Here is a 24,840-nt window from a genome sequence, read left to right as displayed (position 1 = left end):
AATATAGCAAATTTCTGGCATATCCGGCAAGTCAACCACTGAAAAACATCAAATAAGAAAATTTCTAAAATAAAAAAAGATGAACTTTTTTAATTAATTACCTTTTATCAAGTCAAAAACATTGAAATATTATTGTTTTTAAAAAACACCTTTATATGTAAAGAAAATACGATGTGAGAAAATTCAAAATTAACAGTATATAATATATTAAAAATAGTTTTTGAAAGGGTTAAATTGATACAAAGTTATTCATATCTTACTGTTTATATTGCATTAATATTTCATGATAAATGAAGTTTCAACTTTAGTACCAGTATATAAGTTGATTCATAAAATGATCCACCCGGTTTTCATAAAATTTTGCGGTTTTAAAAAGTTGACTTACACACCGGGATGTACGGTAACAATACATGAATAAAACATAGAAACATACTGTTCCAAATTGGATTATAGAGCATCATTCCTGTTCTTTGTTTTTGATCAGAAGGGGAATAACTTGATTGATTAGGTGCATAATTAGTCATATTAAATGATACATTCTTTGTATCCATCAAAGAAGATCTATTCCTAAGTGACGGTGGCAGAGGAGAAGTTTCTTTTCTATTGGGTGGAGGAGGAGGAATGTAAGGTGGAGGCTGGCGGCGAACTAAATCCCCATCTGGTAATGTTTTAAAAATCTAAAAATGAGAGGAAGACTAGTTCATGTATAGTTATAGAGGACACTAAGTAAAAAAAAGAGAAAAAAAAATTTAAAGTTATCAATAATTGGTACTTTAAAAGTTATGCATGTAGAAAGCAGTTTTTCCGCTAATCTCATAATAAATTTTAATGTTTCTTTTGCTAGTACATTTTTAAACTGTCCACAAAGGCATATATGCTTGTGGTGCATTCAAAAAATTTGAATGCCTAACTGTACTTGCTTAAACAGTACTTATTTCTCAAACAGAATTCAATTTATATAATAATTATAAAATGGAATTCAGTTTCAAACATAAAAAAAAGAACCAGTTTTGAAAGAACAAAAATCAGTTTGGTGAACAAATGTGTTTTTCCTCTCATTTTTTTAAATAGTGAAATTTAAAATCAAATATAACAGAACTCTTTTAGAAGACAATATTTTATTAAGTTGTGCAAAATTTAAAATGCTCCAAAAACAAAATTTAAAAGACAAAACTCATTGAAATTAACCTGAATAATTAGAAGTCAGAGAGAGTCATTCCTTCAAAACAAATGTTACGTTTATTTAATATTAATTTTATGCTTTTATTGTAATAATTAGTTATAGTATATCTTCAAGCACATTACAGAGCTTTCAAGTTACAATGGGCTCCAATAAATTTTGATCAGTTGTAACTAAATCAATTTTCTTACTTTAAGCAAATATAACTTTACTGAATCATTTTAGGCAGATTTATCACAGTTTATTATTTCATAAAACCAAGATGTATACTCAAATAAAAAGGTTCAAATAGAGAGCTTCAAAAGACCTTTTAACCTTTATTGCTATCATTTTTGCAACAGAAAAAAATTAGATATTTTTTTTTTAAAAAAAATTAAAAGAAAGAACTTCAAAAACCTTGCTCAGATTATTTTCTCTTTTGTTTAAAAAAAAACTTCAAATACAATTTAAGCTATTTAAATTTTACTTTAATTTACTTTTAATATCAAAAGGTAATGTTTATCTTGTTATGTTTGCTTAAAATATTACTGGTAAAAAAAAAAAGAATAAAGAAAGATCAATTCTAAAATTCTAGATGAAGAAAATAATTGATAATTAGAATTTAATTTTTTTTTTTTACAGAATTACAATTTTACAATACAATTAAAATCTGTAAAAAAACATACATTGATACTATTTTCTTTCTTATAATTAAAAGTTTTATTTGAAAGAAAAATAAAAAATTATGAACATAAATCAAGTGCATAAAGTAATGTAAATAACTAGATATATTCATAAAAATAAGATTGTCTTAATATAACAGATAACAAAAACTTAGAACAAATAAAGGTATCTTACAAAAAAACAATGAAAATTGAAAAACATATTTTGATAAAATTGCATGTGCCGTATTGATCATCCGATTTAAAAACAATTACAGGATATAATAAACAGGATGCAAAAATATGAACATTTTAAGAATTTGATCGCTGCCGGAAAAATTAAGAACAAAAATTAAAAACAAACTTTTTATAAGGACCTTAACAGTTTTATACTTTAAATTTTTAAGAACTTTAAGAGCTTATGAATTTACAATTACTTCAAATTTCTTAAAATAGCGCTATATTTAGGTATTATTACCTTATCATAATTTTCTATGAGAATTTCAACTACAACATTTCCAAATTTTATCTCCATTATAGCCGCAACAGTTTCTTCCTCAGGACGCAATAAAGTAGGACCAAAGCATATACCCAGATTAGAAATTGTCATCAGGTTCTTGTGAGACAATTTTGCTATTCTAAAATATTAGCAAGAATAAATAAATGACATAAGCAAGCACGATTTTTTGAATGATTTGCAATAAAAGGGAAATCAACAGATAAAAAATTTAGAAATGATTTCAAAACAAAGATGGATGTGTGATCTTGACAAATTTAATTGGATTATTTTTGTAAGTAACTGGAAGTGTATCATATATAAGAAAGTATGAATTCGAGAAAAACACAAGTCTGTGTAGCTGATATGATCCATGATACTGGATGAAAATTTGACATTTAATAAAATTAAAATGCTTGAAAAAAATGATTAAATGAACTTAATTTAGTAAAAGTGTATGGAATATATATGACAACAGATTGAACTTTTTGACAGAAATACACAAACTTGATGAAAAAAGATTGATAAATATATATTGATTACAATGCATTAATCAATGTAATCACATCTTATTAATATTGCTTTTACAATCGCAAAATACTGCAAAGATAAATAATAATAGTGTTTTTAACAATACAAATTTTAGAAAAATCTTGCAAAAACTTTAAAAAATACAAAATAGCTAAACAGCAAAAAAAAAAAATTAAATAAATAAATAAGGATTTAAGGATGCGGGTGAAAGATAAAGTTATGTTTGAAGTTCGATTTTATAATTTACTTTTTTGTTAAATATTTGTATTTTATACCAAAAATGTTGGAAAAAAATGAATCAACTGATATTACTTACCCACCTATACACATAATAAAATTTAAATTTTATATATATATATATATATATATATATATACACATTAAAAAAACTAGAAAAACACAAAAGCAATACAAAATTTGGAATTAAAAATAAAAATATTTTTTCCATTAACTTTGCAATCTCAAGGAGTTTCTGTGCTTCTTTTTACTTAAAAGATTTAAATGAGTAAAAAAAACATAGGAAAAAATTCTTACTTGCACAGATGACTAGTTAGAAGCTCCAACATTTTGAAATTTGGTTTAGGCAGGGAATGGACTAAGGAATGAATGTTATTAATTCTTAAAATCCTATTTTCTTGTTCTGAAAGCATAAAGATAAATACAATTATTTTAAACATATATTACGACTTTTAAAGTAGGAATGTATATCCTACAGCACAGGATAAAAAAAATTTAACAAGAATTTATACCTTCACAAAAACACATTCATATTCAGAATTTAGAGCATTACAAAGTTTTGAATTGATCCAAATGGCACAAAAAATGCGTCATATTCATAAATCAAACATTCAGTTAGCAAACTGAGATTTTATTTCTGGAAGCCTAGGTTACTTAAAAAAAAATTTTTGAGTCTCGTTTTTAGATTTTGAAGCAAACAAGATATCATGATTTCTCAAAATCTTTTGAACACTGACATAGAAATCTCTGCCACAGAATTTCGAACAGAAATTAATGATTTGCAGTATAGTAATATTTTTGAAGAAATTATTTTATTGATTATTAAATTTTATTTATTGCGAAATTCGTATCAAACAGCCCGGTGCACCTCATCGGAAGGAGAATGCTCTATCCCCTGAGCCATCATGGCTCCTATGTATGTATGCAATTGTTCACACACCACCCAACCATAGCCAAGCACCTGCACCTGGTTTTTAAGGATCTATCTTTTTAACAGACATGGCAGGTATGCCATATAATTCTGATCTCGGTCTGACGACACAGATTGCATCTAATCTCGTAACCACAAACTTCCACATTACAAAAAACTAGAGGACTTTAAGCCATGACAGATTTAACTTGCACCTTGAAGTGTATATTTTAAGTTGGTTGTTTAGTCAGCAGCAGGATCAAACCAAAAACCCTGGCTCTTCCCCAGCAAGGTGAAGGACACCATTACCGACTGCCCTACCAAAGCAGTTATGTAACTGCTCTCTTTTAAAACATTTAAAATTAAGGTTATGGAATAATTACCATACCATATTTTAGTCGAAAAAAAACAGGTATTTTAGCCATTAGGAAAAATCATTCACACATGAAAATTTTTAAACTATTAAAAATTATTTACTGCTTTATGCAAATAGCTAGAACACTCTATATTAATATTTAAACTGTCATGCTAAGTTAGGATAATTTACATTAAATCTTCCTACCATACCATTTTTTCCAGTGAAAACTCTACAGGAGACCATCTAGGTCCTACTCTTATACTGAGTGCTGCATAGAAAGTTAATAGATTAACAGAGCTCTATGAGATAAAGCAAATATTAAAAATACTATTAAAATGGAACCATCAGAAGAGAGACCTAAGCCTTTTAAAGCATGAAAAAAAAAACAATAGAAAAACAAATAAACTAATATAATCTGGCATCAATAAATCAGTAAAATTAAAAAGTTTTAAGTAAACATTTAAATAGTTCAAATTTTTCTTAAATAAAACCAGGTTCTTTCACAGGGTGTGTAGCCAAATTTCTCAACAAAAAATAAGCAATTTTTCAGCACTTTTCAAGCACTCAAAAATATTTTTAAGCACTTTAAAAAATATATCATTAGGCAGGGTCGGCAAGTTTTTGACAATTGACTGTTTTATCCGGTTTTAACCGTCATGTTAGGGAAAAAACTTTTGGCATAGTTTTTGACAATTGTCAAAAATCATGAAATTTTGAATAATGTAAAACAAATGGCGTTTTCATGCGCTACTAACCGACTATACACCGAAATAGACTGGGGTTGAATTAATTGTGAAAACATTGAATAGAACAATGTGAACAGTGTCTTTTTGCATAATACGTGGCAAAAATCAACATAGTAAAGGGAAAATGAAGCACTTTTTAAAAACACCCAATGAAAAAAGCACCTTTAAGGGCTTTTAAAAAATGAAAATAAGCACCTTAAAGCACTTTTTAAAAACGCTACGCACCCTGTTTCAGTTTGAAGGGGAAAAATATATCCTTATATTTTTTACAATATAAAATTAATCTTGAGTAAAATACTAAGACCAATTCAACTGCAAGTAAATTAAAAAATAAAGAAGCTCAAAATATTTTAGAATAATTAAAAAAAAAAAAAAAAAAAAACCTTGTTAACAACGGATTGGCTGAAATTTTTAGCAGAATGCTGAATGTGAATTGAAAATAAAATAAAAATTTATGTATGTATTTGTAAGAATATAAAGGTTTATTTTACATATTTTAAGTGCTATCAATACATAAACAACCTAGTTTAATTTTGAATTTTTAGAAATTGCAGTCTAGACTTCAATGAAAAATATATTTATTGGAGATAATTTCATAGTAAAATACAGTTTGTGAAGGAAAATGAAAAATCTTAGTTTGGAAGAGCAACAAGATTTTGTTTATGTGTGTTGTCATCACATAAAAAAACAACAACATACATTTAAATTTTACTTGAACTTTTCGGTTATGGCTGGTACAAGTGATGGATCAGAATAGAAGGTTTTATCATGCTAAGTGCAAACAGCTTAACTCACTTAAAATATGATAATAACAATCAAAATCTATCAAATTTTTAAATTTGCTTTAATTTAGCAACATTTCAAATCATTAAATGCATATAGATTAATCAACCTACTTGCTGCAGCAATAAATGCACCATGCAATCGGAATGTAAGTAGAGGTTCAGGAAGATTCCTAGAAATAAATAACACATTTAGCAGTGCAATATAATAAAAAACAAATTTTAACTACTTACACTGTTAATATCGATAACATGAAAAGAAGTAGAACTATTTGTGTCAGCAAGAGAAATTCAACTTCTCTAATAGCAGTTTTGCAACAATATATTATTAATATTAGTTAAAAGGTAGTCTAAATGTAGAAATTTTAATTATTTATTTTAGAAATTTAAAAATGACTTAAAAATTTTTTTTTTTCATAATTGTACATCTCATCAATTTCCATGAAATGTGTTGGAGAATTTAAAGTTCAAATTATTTTTAGGAATGCATAAAATAAGTAGATTTTTAAGGTTGGGAAATATATTGAAAAACAGAGGCCAATGTCTAGATAAATTGTTGAAGAGTTCAGAGGCAATGTGAGGAGCAATTGCATGATAAGAAGGTGGCATGAGAATGCACAACTAATGAGTCTGACATGCAACAATGCCTCACAGAGTCACGATGGGAATTTTTTGATCAACTCTCCCAAGATCTCAGCAATCAACTCCCCCAGGAGCTCACCCTTGATCTCTCCAATGTGACTTATTTCTTTTCAAGCACTTAAAGTACTTTATTCTTGTTAAACAATTTCAGCACAATGACAGATTTGTAGTCCCTTAATGATTGGAATTGCAGGTGGTATCATTCTTTGACCAGAACATCTAAACACTCAGGCCCCACTACAATAAATGCCTAAATGATTGTGGTACCATTGTTGAAAATAGTCTAGCCATTGTTGCTCAATATTTAATGCATTACAATTGGATTTCTCTTTTTCTTGTGTTGCTTAGCACAATTTACTTTGTAGATTACCCTACATTATATTTAGCATTTAGGCTCTATTGCAAAAATACTTTTAAAATTTTGATATAAAAATGCAAATTGTTTAAGAAATTTTGAGGACAGGATAAGAAAGTCCAAGAAACAAATAAGCGACAAAAAAATAAATAAAAATCAAAAAACTTAATTGCTAAAAAATGCACTTTAAGAATGCCTTTTTTTAGTTACAGTAATAATTCTAACTAAGTTACTTTATATTCATATTTAACATCACCAGTTATTGAGGTTTTTATGTATATAAATACCGACCCAACATCATCCTCAATATTTAAATAAAAAATCATACAAAAATATATAATAAGAAAAGAAAGGTTGAATTTTGGGTTCAAAGCAGTAGCGACGAAGGAGGAAAAGGAGGGCAAAAGTTGCTAAAAGAACTTTAAGAATTGAAAAAGGTGAAATTGCATGAAACACACACACATATATATGAATGACACTTTTTAAATACCACTCATAATTAGAAATTTCTCAATTTCTGGACTTGGGAACTCTGAAGCAAGGCCATTTATAACTTGTCTTCAAACTTAAATTTGTTAGGATGTGAATGTTTTTTTTTTTTCAAATTAAAAATGATTTAAATAAGCTTTAATCAGAAATGAATATAACATAAAAAACAAATTACCTGAAAAAGTTTTTTAGTGCACTAGTGACAGTTTTTAATTCACATTCTTCGTCATCTACACTGATCAAGTTATTTCCTTTATTTTCTAAAAACAGATAAATAAAAAAAATTAATAATAGTTAAAAGGTTTTACAACCAAAAAGGATAAATATTTCAACCAGAAATTATTTAACCCACCAAACAACAAACTACTTTCCAGTAAAGAAAATTTGGTAAAAATTATATTTGATAAAACTATAGCATAAAAAAAGGTGTCAAATATTATAAGCAAAAATTTTTATAAAGATAAACAATTCCTTTTTAAAGAAAAATAAATAATAAAAAGGTAGATGTAGTGCATATAATTCTTCTTCATCATTTTTCTTCATTCTTATTAATTATGAAAAAAAGAAACTTCTTAAAATGATCTTGGCAAAGCTTGATTTTCACCATATCAGTTAAACAATAAGAAAGAAATTACTATAAATTTTTTTTAAAAAATGACCTTATTATAATTCCTTAAAATGCGCAGATAAAAATTGTTAATACATTTTATGTTGAAATAAATTACCTAGAGCTAGCTGTGTTAATTTTAAAACTTTGGAATTAACACCCACAAGTCGATACAAGCCTTGATCTTGCAGTCCCTTTGATTCAATGAAATTTATGCACCACTGGACAAATGAAAATCCACTTTCATCAAGAGCATCTGAAGAAAAAAAGACACAACACTTCATATATATACTTCTGATAGTAAAACATTCAACAAATTCCAATAAATTACCAATTCTTTACATCTAATTTATCTAAAATAATCTATCTAAAACTACGCAACTACACAATAGAAATATTTAAATAAGGTCAGTAGTTTTCATATAATAAAATATCTTCCAGCGTAAAATCATTAAATCAAGTTAAAAAAAAATATGTAACCGTAGGCTAACTTATCTTTTTAAGCTTGAAACACAGGAAGACATTTGGCATGAGAACATTTGAAGCCATTTAGCAAAAAATTTATAACATATTAGATTTGTGTGCATCAGGCATGATAATTGTGTGTATCAAGTGTAAGGTGTGGTAGAAGAGTAGCAATATATTTACAGAATTAATATGAGTTTAGAATAAGCAGTTAAAAACTATAAGTAAAAAAGTCTAAAAACCATGAAAAAATAAAAACTGGCTGTCTTTCACTGAAATGTTCCAATAAAAAAAAACTTCAAATGGATTCCATAAGATGTAAAAAGTTAAAAAGGATGTTTGCATTTAATAGAAGTAACATAATATTTGTATTAAAAGAAACACTTAACTTTTTATTAATCTTACATCTGTTAGGCAAATTTTAAAGAAACTTTCAATCAGCTTTTTTTTTTAAATATCTTGTTAGATTTCAAATTCTTACTATACTTTTCAGTTAGTAAATTTGTAAAAATAGCTTGATTATAAACAACAAAAAATGCAACATTCAATTATATATATATATATGTATATATATATATATATATATATGTGTGTGTGTGTAGCATAAAAAGCTTTGATTATTCTTTTTATATTATTTCCTTATCTAAATTCTGATCCATCTTAATTTATTATTCAGAATCAAATACTTTCTCACACTTTACTAATCACATTCTGTCTTTTTATTCTATATTTAGATTCAAGTATGTAAGAAATAACATTTTAGAATTTTCCCTTTACTAAATGTGAGAACCACATTATTTCCTCGACCTATTTAATGGATCAATTGCAATTACTAAGATTTCCTTTTTTTCATGAGATGTAACCTATCATAGGGATAAACTTGTGCTACTTTCCCTAAGATAAAAACTCAAGCACAAGGGTTTTGGATTGTAATTTAAAGCTCTGCCAATTTTCAAAAATGTCTCAATAAAAAGTGTTTACGTTCTATCTGTTTTTCCTGCTTGGTCACTTTGTCATGAAAAGCCGGCAGGATTCCTGTGTTTCTTCCAAAATGCAGGTGAAAAATAAAACAAATCCCACTGTTCCCAATAAGAGTGAGTTCTAGAACTGCGCCTTCCAGAAAAACAATCATGTCTGATGGCGAATACATTATCAGAAGTGGCGACGAGGTTGTGTGTAGAACAGAAGTTCGATTTCTGATAGATATGACATTTCTGTGATTTAAATAAATAATTGCCTAATGCTGACCCATCCTGATAAAAACTGAGAACAAAAGTAAGTGTGGATTTCTGTGTTCAGCTAATTGAAAAGAATACTTTCATTGAGGCGAGAATCTGGACAGTTTAAATTTGCTGGAATTGACATCCTGAATAAAAAAAAGAAGAAAAAAAAAGAATAGAAAAATGGGTAAAAGTTTTCCAAAAGTAAAATGTGTTTTCTCAAACAAAACGATTCAATGAATAGTGATTCCTTTTTCATCATCCATTAATGTTTCTTCTCACCTGCTGGTGTTATGTAAGATATTTTCTTCGCTGAATTCGAAAAGAACTATTAAAACTCTAAATGTATTTAGATAAATTTCAATTGCACAAAAATTTTTTAGTAATTAAATTGTGACATAAATTTTCAGGGGTTAACAACAAATTAACAATGCCGTTTTTTTCCAGACATGCTTGGGCGTGAAAAAGATTGATTTCATTTTGTTCTACCATTGTGCCTTTAAATTTCTGAAATGGTATTTATTCTCTATTGAATGCTTTTGAATTCATATTCATACTTAGATTGTGGGTAATTTAGAATACAATGACATGGTTATTACAATGACATTGGTATTTATATTTGATATTATTTTTAAAATTTAATACTTTTAATGTAATTTTTTCCGCTTCTTGATTCAGTAATCTGAATATTACAATCAGTATTTATAAATAGAAAATATTTAAAAGAATTATTATTTATTTTATAACTTTATATGCTACTGTTTATATGATTGATATGGCTACAATTTGTATGATTTATTGATTGTATGAATAAAATTAAAATTTTTGTTTTATATATTGTGCCTAGGTTTTAGAAAAATAAGGAATTAAAATATTTGATTTTATTCCTTCTAAATGTAATTTTTCAATTATTGAAATTTATTTTTAATGTTTGAATGCCCTTAGGAGAAGCAAACGTTTTAAAATTTAACATGGATAAGGGTTTAGCCCCTGTTGAGAAATTTTCCACTAATATGGAAGCATCAAATAATGTAATAATTGATACAAATAACTTAAAAAATGAATTAAATATATGTTTTCAAAATTTAAATTTGCATTAAGATAAAGCAGAAGAAAAACTGGAGGATTGAGCCTGACATTGGTGCTCAGTTCACAGCTTGGCTCAGAAATTTCCAAAAACAAACAAGAGATTGCAAATTAAATGAAGAAAGGAAACTTAAAACTTTTATTTATTTTATTGCTTAAAATAATGTTTTCCAAGATTTCATTTTTCAATGTAAAAACTGCACATATTTTCAAATGTTATTACTTCTTTAATTACTTTCGATAAAATACTGATATTTAAAGAGTTAAAGATATATTTGCAACAAAAATTATTTTTTAAAACTCACAAAATAAAAAAATATATTTCAAATGGAAATTCGTGTGAAGAAAGGTTTAAATGTACAATATATATATATATACAGTTGGGTTAAAGTTTAAATATTCTATAGTAACTAGTAAAATAACTTAAACTTAAGTCTTCTTAACTTTAAATCAAACATTAGAAAAAAATAATTAATACTTAAATATAAAGATAGAAAAAAAAAACTTACAAACATCTTGCTTAGGATTTTTTCCAGGTGTGTACTGGATCTAGAGTTAAAAAAAAAGGAAAAAATGCACTTTTAAGAACTAATACCACTAAAATGTCATGTAATAGGACTTATTTTAGATCAACAACAAGAAAATTTGGCCAAGCTATATTTATATTGACCACAGTATTTTATTTAATGATTCATTGTTTAAATATCAAAAATAGGAGAGACGGACTAGTGATTAATTCTTTATTCCTTGTTTCATGAATGTTCAATAAATTTGGGATACCACAAAAACCAGGGATGAGATTAGCCAAAAGGCAATTTCCTTGATAGTAAATATTACGCAAGCGCAACCCTTTAATAATAAATTCCAGGCAGTTTAAGGTAATAAATAATGTGTTGACATACAATTGTGTACTAATCTATTATTATATAAATGATTACATTAATACTTAACATTTAGTGAAAATAAAAATTACCAATTGAAAAAATAAAGCTGGAAATTATATTTTCCCTCAGTTCACATAAGAGACAATTATTACTTGAAAAACTACCTGGTTTAGCAAATTAAAACTACTGAGAATATACATTAATATTTCATTTCTTTTAATAAATACTGTTATGTGATTTATAGTAAATATATCAGTAATATTACTTTTTAAATTATATTGAAAACAAAAACTTTAACAATGGACCGAATCATTATGTTCATATCATAGTCTAATCTAAGTAGAGCCCTCTGAAACATATCAATAACAGTGAAGTAGAAATATATACCGTATATTCCGGCGCATAACGCGCCCCGGCGTATAACGCGGACCCGTAATTTCTAATAACTTTTTTTAAATTTTAAGATATACTCTTCGTATAACACGCACGAAGATTTGGATTGTACATGTGCAATATCTCGTCTAGTATCAATAAAAAACCAGAAAGTCTTTTAGTGTGGGACATGTTTAGGTCCCACCTTACAGATAATACAAAAAAATTGCTGAAAGAATGCAACACCATTAGTTCAGCCATTGGACGTCTGCTTAAATAAACCATTTAAAGCCAATTTTAGAAAACAGTGGAACACTTGGATGTTGGTGGGCGAGAAAACCTTTACAAAAGGAGAACATATGCGCCGTGCAAGTTTGGAAACAGTGTGCGAATGGATGTTAAAAGCATGGGATGAAATTAAGCCTGAGATGGTTAGAAAATCATTCAATAAAATGCAGCATTTCAAATTGTCTGGACGGATCAGAAGATGACTATTTATTTATGGATGAGGGTAACACAGATGATGAAGACGAAACAGATTGTGATGACGTGCCTGAAGAAATAACGGAAGACGAATATAATGAACTATTTATGTAATAACGAAAATCAATAAAGTATATAGGTAAAGGTATGTTATTTCTTTAAAATAAAATTATTTTTCTTTATTTAAATTTTTTTAATCTATTATTTTTTATATTCGGCGCATACCGCGCACCCGTACATTTCAATGCTATTTTTTGTATTAAAAGTGCGCGTTATACACCGGAATGTACGGTAGTAACTACTTATACAAAAATTGCTAATTAAGTTTGAAAAATCACATGACAATCAGCAACTGATTAGATAATTGTTTTTCATTTGATAAGAATTTTGCATTTTATAGCATAAATAACAGCAATTATAAACAAAATTTTGATGATTAGTTAATTACTCTTTTCCAAAAAAAATAATAATAAATAAATAAATTAAATCCCTTTTTAAGTGATTGCTTTTGTTTGCTATATCTTTTATGTTTGCTATATTTAGTCGTTAGTCCATCTTCAAACATCTTGTGACAAATCCTATTTTTTTCTTCCTTGCAAGAGCACAGAATGTAAGTTGTGAATATATTCCCTTCCAGTTTCTCTGATGTTGTAACACTTACATATACTAATAATCGTCGTTAGAAAAACAGTCACCTTTACAGTAACTAATTTCAAAAAAATTACTTCTTACAAGAATCGCGATAGTTGATCTTAAAATTGCGTGAATATGAATAACAATTATGGATTTTGAAATCACATGACTATGAAACTAGATATACGATTTTGAAAATGAGAAAATACCAACTGGGATATAGAATTTTTAAAACGCTTAAATAAAAATCACGATTCATAATTTTAAGATAGCGTAAATATGAATCATGATGTGTAATTTTTAGATTGCATAAATAAGAATTATGATGCATAATTTTTAGAGTGCATGAATGCGAATCCCAATGCCTTATTTTAAAATCACGTATAAATACGAAAATCAATGGTTGATATTATAAACGACATGAGCAAATCAAGACATTGAATTTAAAATTTGAGTGAATACGAATTGTTAGATAGGTTTTTAAAAAGGCGCAAATATGAATCACAATATCGTATTTTTAAATCTCATAAATAAGAATCGCAATGTACAATATTCAAATCGTGTGAATAAGAATCGCAACACACAAATATGAAAAGCTATGTTTGATATTAAAATCGTATGAATAAGAATCGAGATATTAGCAGATTCCAGGCTTGGGACCTCTGAAAGGTTTGTAAGAAGCAGCGTCGTTTGAACTTTGAAAATCGGATTTATCTGGAGGGCGGGTAAAAAATTCGAAAAATCTTATCTGCTGCGTGTAAAAGGGGAGAAAATAGCTAAAATAAGTAAAAATGAGAAAGGATTGGTAGCTATGTAGTTTGAATTTTCTGTTTCTCTTTGAAAATCGGTGAATTTTCTGAAAAAGCGGAATACCTATGAAAAAAAGTGAAATTTTTAGAAAATCTGAAGTTTTGATAAAAAAGCTGAAATTCAAGAGATAAAAGTGAAAAAAGCGGAAAACCGCTAAAAAGCGGAAAAATCTCATCCCTGAAAAACATTATGTTAAAAAAAGTTTAAACCACAAATTTAATGCTTAAAATAAATATAACAGATCAGTTCAATAAGAGACTAAATTATTTCGGATATGTGAACCATTACAAAAAAAAAAAAAAAACAGTACAATAGTAATGCAAATCTAATTGCCTGTCACTATTTAGATGCTTATCAATGACTTAATTAAATCCTTAAAAAGAAGCATTTCAAGTTTACGAGGAGTGAGAAAACATTAATAAAATTTACAAGTAATCAGTATAAGACCAAAATAGATATATTTTTCCTATGAGTTATCATGACCTATGAGTCAGCAGAGTTTTCCCCTGAGTCAGTCGAGTTGAATTTACAGTCAGAATAATTATGAGACTATGAGATAAAATTTTTTTAATAAGCATAAGCATGTTTTACAAAGGTAAAATCTACAACAAAAGTTATAGGGAAAATAAATTTCATAAAAAAGAGAAGAAAATCTAAAAATGCCGAAAGGATGCAAAAAGAAAAGCAACCAAGCTAAAAGATATGGAAAGATGCTTTAAACTTGTTTTTCTAAATTAAAGAAAAAATAACAAAATTCTAGGCGGCAAAGAGAAAATGAATAAATTATGATGCATTTCTTGACACTGAATAAACATTTAAGATTCACAATGATTTTAAGAAAGATCCTTGGAAAGTAAGAGATCCTCGGAAAGTTAAACATAGAAAATGAATTTCATTCTTCAAATTAAATTGAAGTCCTCTATAAATTTTTTTTAGTTTTAAGTACAAAGAAAACTGAACTGGAAAGCTTTTTCTTATTTCTCTGTTATTTTTATGGTAAATAGTCTAGAAAATAACAAATTTATACCAAAAACTTATAAATTTCATGCTAATTTCCAAACACCAATTTAAAGAGTAATTTTGTTTGGTAAGTTCAAATATTTTCTTTCTTCCTGTAATATTAGTAAGTATCCTTTTTCAGTTAATATTCATAAAAATGAAGAAAAAAAACAAACTACAGTAGAGCGTCGATTATCCGAACAGCTCAGGACCGAACATGGTTTGGATAATGAAAAGTTCGGATAATGATAATTGGAAAGTTGTTTAAAATCTAGTGTAAATGATTATTATTTATGCACAAACATCCCTTCACACTTTTTCTATGCTTAGGACTGGCAGTACTATCTAAAATAGCTCTGGCATGTTTAAAAGTTTTTTTCTTCCAATTTTTAATTAATTTTTTTTAAAACTTTTTTTTTATTTTGAATTATTTTTATCATATTTCAGATTTTTATAATTTTTTTGTCAACTACTGATTTTACCACATTTCTCATTATTTTTCATTGCAAAAGAAATCCAGCAAAGATTTCGTTTCAAAGAAGATGCGTCTTTTTTTAAACAGCCATATATCCCTTATTATTTTTAAATAAATCAACTGAACTGGATCAACATCATTTTGACGTTCTAGCCAATTCATTGCAAAATGTAATGAATTGCATGCTTCTATATGAGAAGGTCTACTATTTTGAACTTGATCACTTACTTCGTCCTCTTCATCTCTGGAGTTCCGATTTTCATTCAAAATTTCAGCAACAATTTCATCATTTTCAACCGAAAGATCTACTGGTTCAGAAACTTCAGTTTCGTTTGTTTTTCTGTTAAGAATTTTATTCCAAGATTCAAGATTCCAAGCACTGTAATCACTAATCATTAACCGTAAGTGACAACTACTCATTCCCCAATTATAGAACTTCAGCACTTATCTATTCATAAACTCTTTCTGCATTCCAGTAGACTATCAAAATGAAGCTCGCATTCTTGGAAGATAATTTTCAGTTGTAAAGGGCTAAAGGGGTATGTAGGTTTAACTGTATCACAATACATGAATGTATGGCTACTATAAGAAAACTGCTAAAAAGATTGTAAATTAAATATGGTCTTCAGATGTTGGGGATATAATTTATTCTTCTTAATTTAGAAAAATTGTCAATAGGTTAAAAAGCATTCCAAACTTTAAAAAAAAAAAAAAACGAATTCAGACATGATTCGGATAATTGGACGTTCTGATAATAAGGGTTTGGATAATCCGCGCTCTACTGTACTATGATAAGAAAGGGTCAATTTAATTATTCTTTGAAATGTACTGATGCAAATCTCATCAAACATTTAAGGGATAAAATCATGAGGTATGTTTGTGCAGAAATGACTGCATTCACTACACTTTCTTCCAATTATAGACATCTATCTAGACTGCATGGCTGAATATTCCTTCAAGAGACTTCCAACAATTTGTTGAGTTCATGCCATGTCAATTTTCTGCATTTTGTAGAGTTAGAAGAGATCTGGCATGATAGTAAGAGGTATCCCATGACTTATTTCACCTCAGTGTACATGTAACAAGAGAAACCATGGAATTACCCAGATATTATATTTTAATAATTCGCAACACATAGTTACATATTTTATTAAGTGCACCTTTTTTACATTAGAGTTAAAAAGTAAACGACAATATTTAATTATCATTTTTGCTTTTTCATACTCAGTCATCAAATAAGAGGTTAAAACAAGATTTTATTTATATTCCATGCAGTCAAGAAGAATCAATTTGATAATAAAATCAAGCATTTTGTGGTATTCTTTGATTAAAGAGCTAAGCAATATACATCAAGCAAGCTGACAAATATACCTTTTAAATGAAAAATAACAGCAAATCAAAGTCTGATATTAAAAAACTAGTGAAGAAAATCAAAGTTGAAGGACTTACTGGTTCTTTACCATCCATTGCATCTAACCACAATCGCTTGTCCTCATCAGATAGAGCTTGAAATGTATATGGCACAGGTTTATCTTCTGCAAATATGTCAAAGCAAAACCTTTTGTCTATAGAATCATACTGTCGTCTAAAAAATTCAAACAGAAATCATTTCTTTGAAACATATGCATAAAAGTGTCTGTTATAAGTTAAACAATGTACAAAGATAAAAATTAATTCAAACAAAGTATTATATAAACACACAGACAAACTTCATGCTTCATTAGACAATTATTAATCTACTGATAAAGTAATAATCAAAAAGAATATCACAAAATACTAAAAGAATCTCCTAAGATTTAAAAAAATTCTGTATTATAAACTTATTCATAACATTATATATCAGAAAATTATAATTTCAATGAAAAAAATTGGCAACAATAAGATTGCCAAAAAGATCAGCAACTCCGTAGATTGAAAAAAAAAGAGACTAGCATATATCACTAATGTAAAAAATGACATTTCTTGCGTAGATGTTTAAGCAATAGAAAATTTACCATTAAAAAATAGTCATATTAACTATTATACATTCTATACAACATTTATCATGACGAATTTTAAGGATCTTAATAATTGAAATTCAGTTTTTTATAGAGTATGATTGAGGTTGATTAAATATTTTAAAACACATAAATTTTAAAAACCTGTAAAAGACATGTTTAAAATGTATTCATTAAATACATACCCAATACATTCTTTAACAGTAATAGTTTCTCCATTCATCTGAAATGTAAAATTATGAGAAAACATCAGAGATTTAGACAAAAATATTGTAATTATCTGAAATTGCAAATATTAAAGTTAAGACATACCCTCCAACTACAACAGAATTTCTACTGTTTCAGAATTTTTTTTTTCTATTGGTAGCAAAGGTTATGCATAAATATCTTAACAAATTAGGAATCAAAGAATCATGTCTACTATGTCTCTACTATGCATAATTCAAACATATTTCAAATATTAGATTTACAAATTTTCATGGTAATAAGCTTGAGAAAAGTTTTATAAAAAATCTATTTCTTAAAAACTTTAAGCTTTAATTCACAATCTCTAGAAAAAGTGTTTTGCATGAACTTCAAATGTTGGAGGTTGTGTTTTGATTAAAAAATTTAAAATCAGCTAAAGATATTTTACTGCATTTAATAAAATGTATATGAATTAAAAATATAGGCATCTTAAAGAATAAAAAATTAATTCCAATTTTAATTATGAAGATTTAATAGAAACAAGAATATCATTTAAATTGAAATAGTCTGTGTTTTACTGCATGATGTTTTAATAAACTTTTTCATTGTTCATTAAACTAGGACTTCTCGTCAGGTTCCTTAAGCTTTTAAAAAAATGGCTTCAGATAAAGATTTTTTTTTTCAAAGCTGAGGCCTTTTTTCTATGAAACATACAATTTTACAAGAAAATACATTTATAAAAGAATTTATGCAATTTTAATTACAGACAAAAATTAATGAAACAGCACTTCTTAAAAAAACACACACACACACACACACACACACAAAAATCAATAGTCACATTAAGTTAAATTTTAAAAAAAAATTAAGCAATAGAGGTTAGTAAAGATAAGCCTTGCTTAATAAATTTTGTATTAAATCTTATATTCTTCCTGAAATTAACCATATTATAAACAAATTGATAGTCAAATGATGGAAATATAACATTAAATTTAAAACTTCCTTTGTCAATTTCTCAAAAAGTTAAAGGAATAACGTGGAGAAACAAATATATATGGATATATATATGTATGCATATATATGAATTGCATCGTCTACTTCCTCGTTGAAAGGCACCAGCCAGGCCAGAAGGGAAAGCCCCGGTATCCACGGTGCCATAGAGTCCAGACAGGAAAAGTCCCAAATAAATTAATAACTCTTACTCTTTTCGATTGAACAATCTAATGTAGCATTCATTCTTGATCCAGCACCGCTGCGTGCAGGCAGCTCTCACCGTGCATGATATCATAGTTAAACTTATTTCCTTTTTTTTTTATTAAATGTTAAGTTTCGTTATTAAACTACTGTCTTTTTTTCCCTCTCCTGCTCCACAAACTCCTACATGTATATAAATATAGATATGCGCGCACATGTGTATGCATATATATATGTAAGGGTTGTAATCAATTATCATCCTTGAACAATTATCTACTTCCTTGCTCAACAGCGCCGGAATGTCTTAAAAGGAAGCCTCAGAATACTTCATTGACTTTTAGTTATTACTTTCAAACTATTCAGTCTTTGTTATGCAAAGCTGTGTGTAGGAAGCTTTCTGCTTTTGATGTTGCTGTTATATTTTTTTTCTCTATAAAATTTGTTAAGTTCATTATTGTTTTCCTTCCTTGCCTCACAAACCACTATATATATATATATATATATATATATATATATATATATATATATATATATATATATATATATATATATATATATATATATATATATATACACATCTGCAAAATGAACTTAAAGCTTTCATTTTTACTAAACACAAAAATTAAATTATAAAACTTACGTATTTTGATTCTTTAATTATTATGCATTCTTTCATTAGAAATTGCCATTGATTTGAGCCTAGTGTGTTATGAGCAAAACGTTTTACATTTTAATAGAAGGGAATAACTGTACATAATAGTAAACTAATTACGTTTAATTTGAAAATTTATCTTACCATGATTAACAGTGTGTTCTCAGGTTTAAATATGTTAAAATAATTTAATTATTCACATTTAACTTAATTTTCGATTTTAGGTTTGAAATATGCTGCCAGAGATTAGAGATATGTTAATCAAATATTCAATTAAGTATATTAAATTTGATGCTACTTCTCAAATGATTAGTAAAAATGTTTTTTTTTAAATCAAAATTAATCAAATGAGTTTTGAATGAACCTAAGTAATAAAATTATACACAGAAAAATGGACCAAAATATAAAAAGAAAAACTTTACTCTAATACAACTTACTATTTTTCCAATGGTTTGTGAATATGGCATCAATGAAAATTTCTTTTGGTACTTTTGATATTGGCAAAAATGTTTAGACCAGGTGGATCCTAAAGCTTCTGCAAGGAAGCAAAATTTTATAATTTATTAAAAATTGCAAAACTATTAAAACATGTAGGAATTATATTGAGGATGATAAGTTTTTAAGTCTTTGTTATTAATAACTTGCTCTTTCTTTTTCCGAGAAATGTTGGATATTCCTTGTGTAAAAAAGGAGCTTAAATCTAAGCAATACTAAACACAATTCTGGAAGAAATTTAATATTCTTGTACCAAAATTTTTATTAAAAATTACTAAGCAATGAGAGTAAATATTTCCAGTTTCAACGGGGCAATTCCCATGTATTGTATCTAAAATTTTTTTAAAGCATTTTGAAGAATTTGTGATTTAAAAATCTTTTTATTTGTTAAGCCAGATGACTTAGAATTTTTCCATAGATATTGAGTTTAATAAACAGTAAAAACCTGGTAATCTGAACAAGTTGAAATAATCGCTTTTAAATTTTTATTTCAATTGACATGCAAGTCATCTTGACCCTAACCTTGAGATACAAAATTCAGCAGCTTTCAAACCATGTTACACTGCTATGTATATTAGAGATGAGACGGTCTCAGATTAACGATAAAATTTTCATATACTTTTTTACAACTTTTAAACAAACTTCGGGATCTGTTATTAAGCATAAAAAATGTAAAATTTATAAAGTATAAAAATTTCGGCAAGCTATTTAGTTTGGTGCTTTTGCTTCGTGAGGCTAGCACTAATTGTCAAATGACTTCTATTTAGCTTAATATTTCGGTTTTCTTTTTTAATTTTTGTTTTAGTCATCTTGAAGTTTCAGTAGGTACAGTTTTCCTCTTTGCTTTTTCTTTCACAGGTTGGTGATAGAAAAGATTTTATTTTACTAATTTCTCTGCTTAGACATCAAAGGCCAAGTGACGATATTGCAAAATTTGGCCTTTATGCAATGTATATCCTGCGCTAGGGCAGATTCAAGCTCTAAGTAATCCTACGTATCTTGGGCTTGAGTGGGTTCGGATTAAAATTCGTAGAATTCAGATCTCTAAAAGAGAGCCCAAGCTCATTTCTAATGCATATGTATATGATTTTATCATCAAAGATAGAGATAAATTTTAATTGCAGTAAAATGACTCATAATACTGGATTTTAAAATAATGCTTTTGAATAACAGTATTCAAAGCTGTAACGTTTTGCAAGTTGAAGGCTACCATGTCCTTTAGAAATCAACATTTCATGTTTATTATCCTGTAAATCACATATCCTAATTACTTAACAAAAAGTTGCAATTTACAATTTACATACATGCAGTAGGCATTCAAGAAACTTCACTGTGATTTATATTCATGAGATTTACAGATATCACATTTAAACAACTATCACAGATGAATTATGTGTATCATTTCACCATGTATTTCAATAACCATCTTGATTCACCTCCACACTCTTTATTGCATAATTGATAATTTTTTTTTTTTTTTTTTTTTTTGTATTTCTTATAAATATTTTTTAAAGAGCATCTTATCATTTCTAATTTTTAAGGCAAAACATTGGTTCAAAACATATGGAAAAAATAACTTGCTTATCTTAAATTTTCATAAGTGAATTCAAATTTGAAATAACATTTATGAAATAACATTTATGAAATAAGTTTTTGAATAATCAGTAAAATAATATATTATCTAAACAGAGTACATGAGAAAACATAAGGTTAAAATTAAGAAATAAAAATTAACTTATTGAAAAATTGCATTTAAGTTATAAATATCATATTTTTGAAATTCTTTCTAACAATCAATTTTCAGAACTAATTGATGAAATAAAGCATATATTGATTAGTTTTAAGTATGAAAAATATTCCAACACAGGATTCAATAAGTTAGATTGAAAACTAATTATAAATTATTTCAAAACTTTCATAATCAGAAATCAGTATCACAATTAGATAAATAGTGATGGCAATTAGAAGAGCATTATTTTCTTTAACATATGAGTAGTTTTTAGTAAAAAAATAATAAAGAAACTGACATGTTTATCAAAATACTAAAACATTTCAATCACAGCAAATATACTTATGGGGTAGCAGAAATATACATAATTTGACTGTGAGAATAACTTATCATTAAGAATAATATCCATACACACCAGTGATTATAATTTTAGATACGAATAATAATATGTCACAAAAAAAATCATAGCTAGAATTTGCTGCTTTATTAAAATTAAATAAGTTTTAATTTCATTATATTGAAGCAGGAAAATTATATGAACAATTACCAAGAATATCAGTTAAAAAGATAAATAAATTAATAAAAGTATTAAATTCAAGTTTATAAATAAAACAACATTTGAATAAATAAAACAAAGGTAAGAAAATAATAAATTTTAAGTAGCTAATATTCTTTCGTTATAAAAACAAAATCTTTATATGTTAAAAATGTTCATTAAGAATATGCTAATTAGTTTATATAAATAGAAATATTAAAAATTTAACTTTAGTTAGCAACAACTATATTTTTCTTCAAATTCATGAAATAGTTACAGATAAGTAATTTGATCATTTTAATGACAGTTACAATGATGTGTATCATTAGTTTGATATTGTATGATCTACGAAGTTTCTAAAAACAAAAAGGTTTCATTGCTATTTCTAAACTTTTGTTTACAGTAATATCATTAAAAATGTCATAATAAAAAAAGAGAAAGTAGAAAAAAAGAAAAGCCAAATAAAACAAAATGAGATACCAAATTAAAATAACAAAATATGAAGACTTACTCTTTTCTTGTAAGAAGAGATAGCCCTGTCTTGTATACATTTTATTTAATGTACCTGGGTCTTGAGCTTTCTATGGTCATTTAAATAAAAATTCTTAAATAAAGAAAATTTACAAGAAAATAAAACAAAATCATAAACAAAAACAAAAAAAAAATAATTAAAAATAAAAACCTTGAAAATGAAAACTTTTTTGAAACTAAGCCCCCCAAAAAAAAAGGTTTTAGAAAAATTATCTAAAAATATACTAAATTATAAAAAATATACTAAATTATAACTTTGTAATGTAATTTAAAATTAACTCTGAAAAAGATTATTTCAAACTTTATTATTAACTCTTTATAAATGTATTTGTTTTATTTAAAATGTAAGGGAAGAAAACAGTATTTAATGAAACAATAGCTGTACATACATCAGAGTAGATATTTTTAGTATACTATTTAATAAGAGAGATATAAAATATATTATCGAACAGAATGCCATGAGTCTACTTTTTTAAATAAAATGACAAATAAACTGTATACAGTAAAATAATGCTTCATTTTTATGGCATTTAGAAGGAATTTTTAGCCCTTTAAATGTGGAAACATAATATTCATGATAATTTAGATGTCAGCCATAAAATATCTCCTCAAGATAAAATATAAAAATTTAGAATAAATAAAAGAGCAGCATGGGATGAACATCAAAACAAGTAGAATAAAAAAATTTGATTTTTGAAGTAAAAAAAGTTACATTTTTTATTTATATCAAAATAAATACAAGTAAATATGCTTTTTTGAAGTTTATCTTTAAAAATTCCATACCAATACATTTTTAAGTACAAATTGATACAATAACTTGATATTTTTGCTACCAGTATAATAGAATAATCAGTTCAAACTTTATTTTCTTAACACTGAAACATTTTCATCAAAAGAGGTTGGGCACAAAATATTACAATAGGATTAATTATAAATTTCAGCAATGAGCATCACTATTTATAATAATAAATTTAACAAAGTGATTACAAATAGAGAAGAGTTCCCTCTTTTTTGCATCCTTTTCCCTTACAGAATAATCAAAACAATTATTTATAATGAATTATACAGATATACATAACATATAAATATACATACTTCTAAAGTTTTTCTTTTTAGTTGTTCAGCTTCTTTGTCTGTAGCATTAAAATTATCTCTTGTCTAAAGAAATGTAAAACAATGTAGTTATAAAGTAAAATTATATTAATAATAAGGAATATTTCATTTGGTTTCATTCATTTGATTATATTTAACACATTAATAGTTATGAGGATATACAAAATTAATAATTTTTATTTACATTTAAATTTTTAATAAATTCAATGTATAATTGACTAAGCATACTTTAGACAATGTAATTTTTTAAATATATTAAATAGATACAGTAGAAGTTCTATCTAACACAATTTTATAAACTGCAACTACATAAACCACACTAGCTTTGTGGGTATAAACAATGAAATCTGCAGTTAAGAAATTTCTATAACCAAGCAAGAACTATAAACTTTTTACATTATTTCTTTAGTTATTTGCTAAGAAGTTAAAATTTCAAAAGGCAAGTGAACCAAAATTAATCAATTTGTTTGAAATTAGTTCGAATTCTGTAGAATATTCAAATTTTTTCCCTGTAAATAATAAATACTGAAGTGTATATTTAATGTTTCTAAGTAATCGTTTTTAAAAACTATTTTAAAGCATTTTAAGATTGATCTGTTTCAGACAGTTAAATATCTTACAAATATAAAGATATATAAAACTTATCTAATACTAATTTAAATTTGTACTTTCTACCATCTGATCATTTGTAATCAAAACGATTGGAGTATAATTTTCAAATTTTATTTAGAATACTCAACATCGACTTCTACAATAAGAGAGGGGAAAAAAACAAATTTTTCAAATTCTAACTAGTGCTTGATAGATTCAATATTTTCTTATTAATACTGTTAAAATTTTCATCTCTTACATCTGCAGCAATGACTAATTCTATGTTACATCACTGAAACCCACAGTAAGCATGATGTTTGAGTTAGATGAAACATTTTATAATATTGTACGATTCACAACCACTTGTAAATTATACAATTCTTTAAAAAAAAAAAAAGAAACATGGAAAATGCTTA

The 24,840-nt window shown here is 26.5% G+C and overlaps 1 protein-coding gene across 1 annotated transcript in view; it reads right to left on the bottom strand.

The window, feature by feature from the left end:
• The window catches only part of LOC107452118 (rho GTPase-activating protein 26), a 50,085-nt gene that overhangs the window by 9,129 nt on the left and 16,116 nt on the right, over positions 1 to 24,840 (bottom strand). Inside the window, exons 9-20 of the mRNA XM_016068430.4 lie at positions 23,816 to 23,878; positions 22,701 to 22,770; positions 19,868 to 19,965; positions 17,584 to 17,621; positions 16,851 to 16,986; positions 11,255 to 11,294; positions 8,093 to 8,230; positions 7,543 to 7,627; positions 5,996 to 6,054; positions 3,383 to 3,488; positions 2,300 to 2,459; positions 434 to 677 (exon numbers count right to left, since the gene is read on the bottom strand). Of these exons, the coding sequence (XP_015923916.1) occupies positions 434 to 677; positions 2,300 to 2,459; positions 3,383 to 3,488; positions 5,996 to 6,054; positions 7,543 to 7,627; positions 8,093 to 8,230; positions 11,255 to 11,294; positions 16,851 to 16,986; positions 17,584 to 17,621; positions 19,868 to 19,965; positions 22,701 to 22,770; positions 23,816 to 23,878 (1,237 nt within the window). The remainder of the gene's footprint in view (positions 1 to 433; positions 678 to 2,299; positions 2,460 to 3,382; positions 3,489 to 5,995; positions 6,055 to 7,542; positions 7,628 to 8,092; positions 8,231 to 11,254; positions 11,295 to 16,850; positions 16,987 to 17,583; positions 17,622 to 19,867; positions 19,966 to 22,700; positions 22,771 to 23,815; positions 23,879 to 24,840) is intronic.

Source organism: Parasteatoda tepidariorum, chromosome 11, assembly GCF_982258835.1.
Source record: "Parasteatoda tepidariorum strain Cologne lab strain chromosome 11, Ptep-v5.0, whole genome shotgun sequence".
NCBI lineage: Eukaryota > Metazoa > Arthropoda > Arachnida > Araneae > Theridiidae > Parasteatoda > Parasteatoda tepidariorum.
The sequence above is the reverse complement of the archived record's forward strand: the minus strand, read 5'-3'. Positions and strand labels throughout refer to the sequence as shown.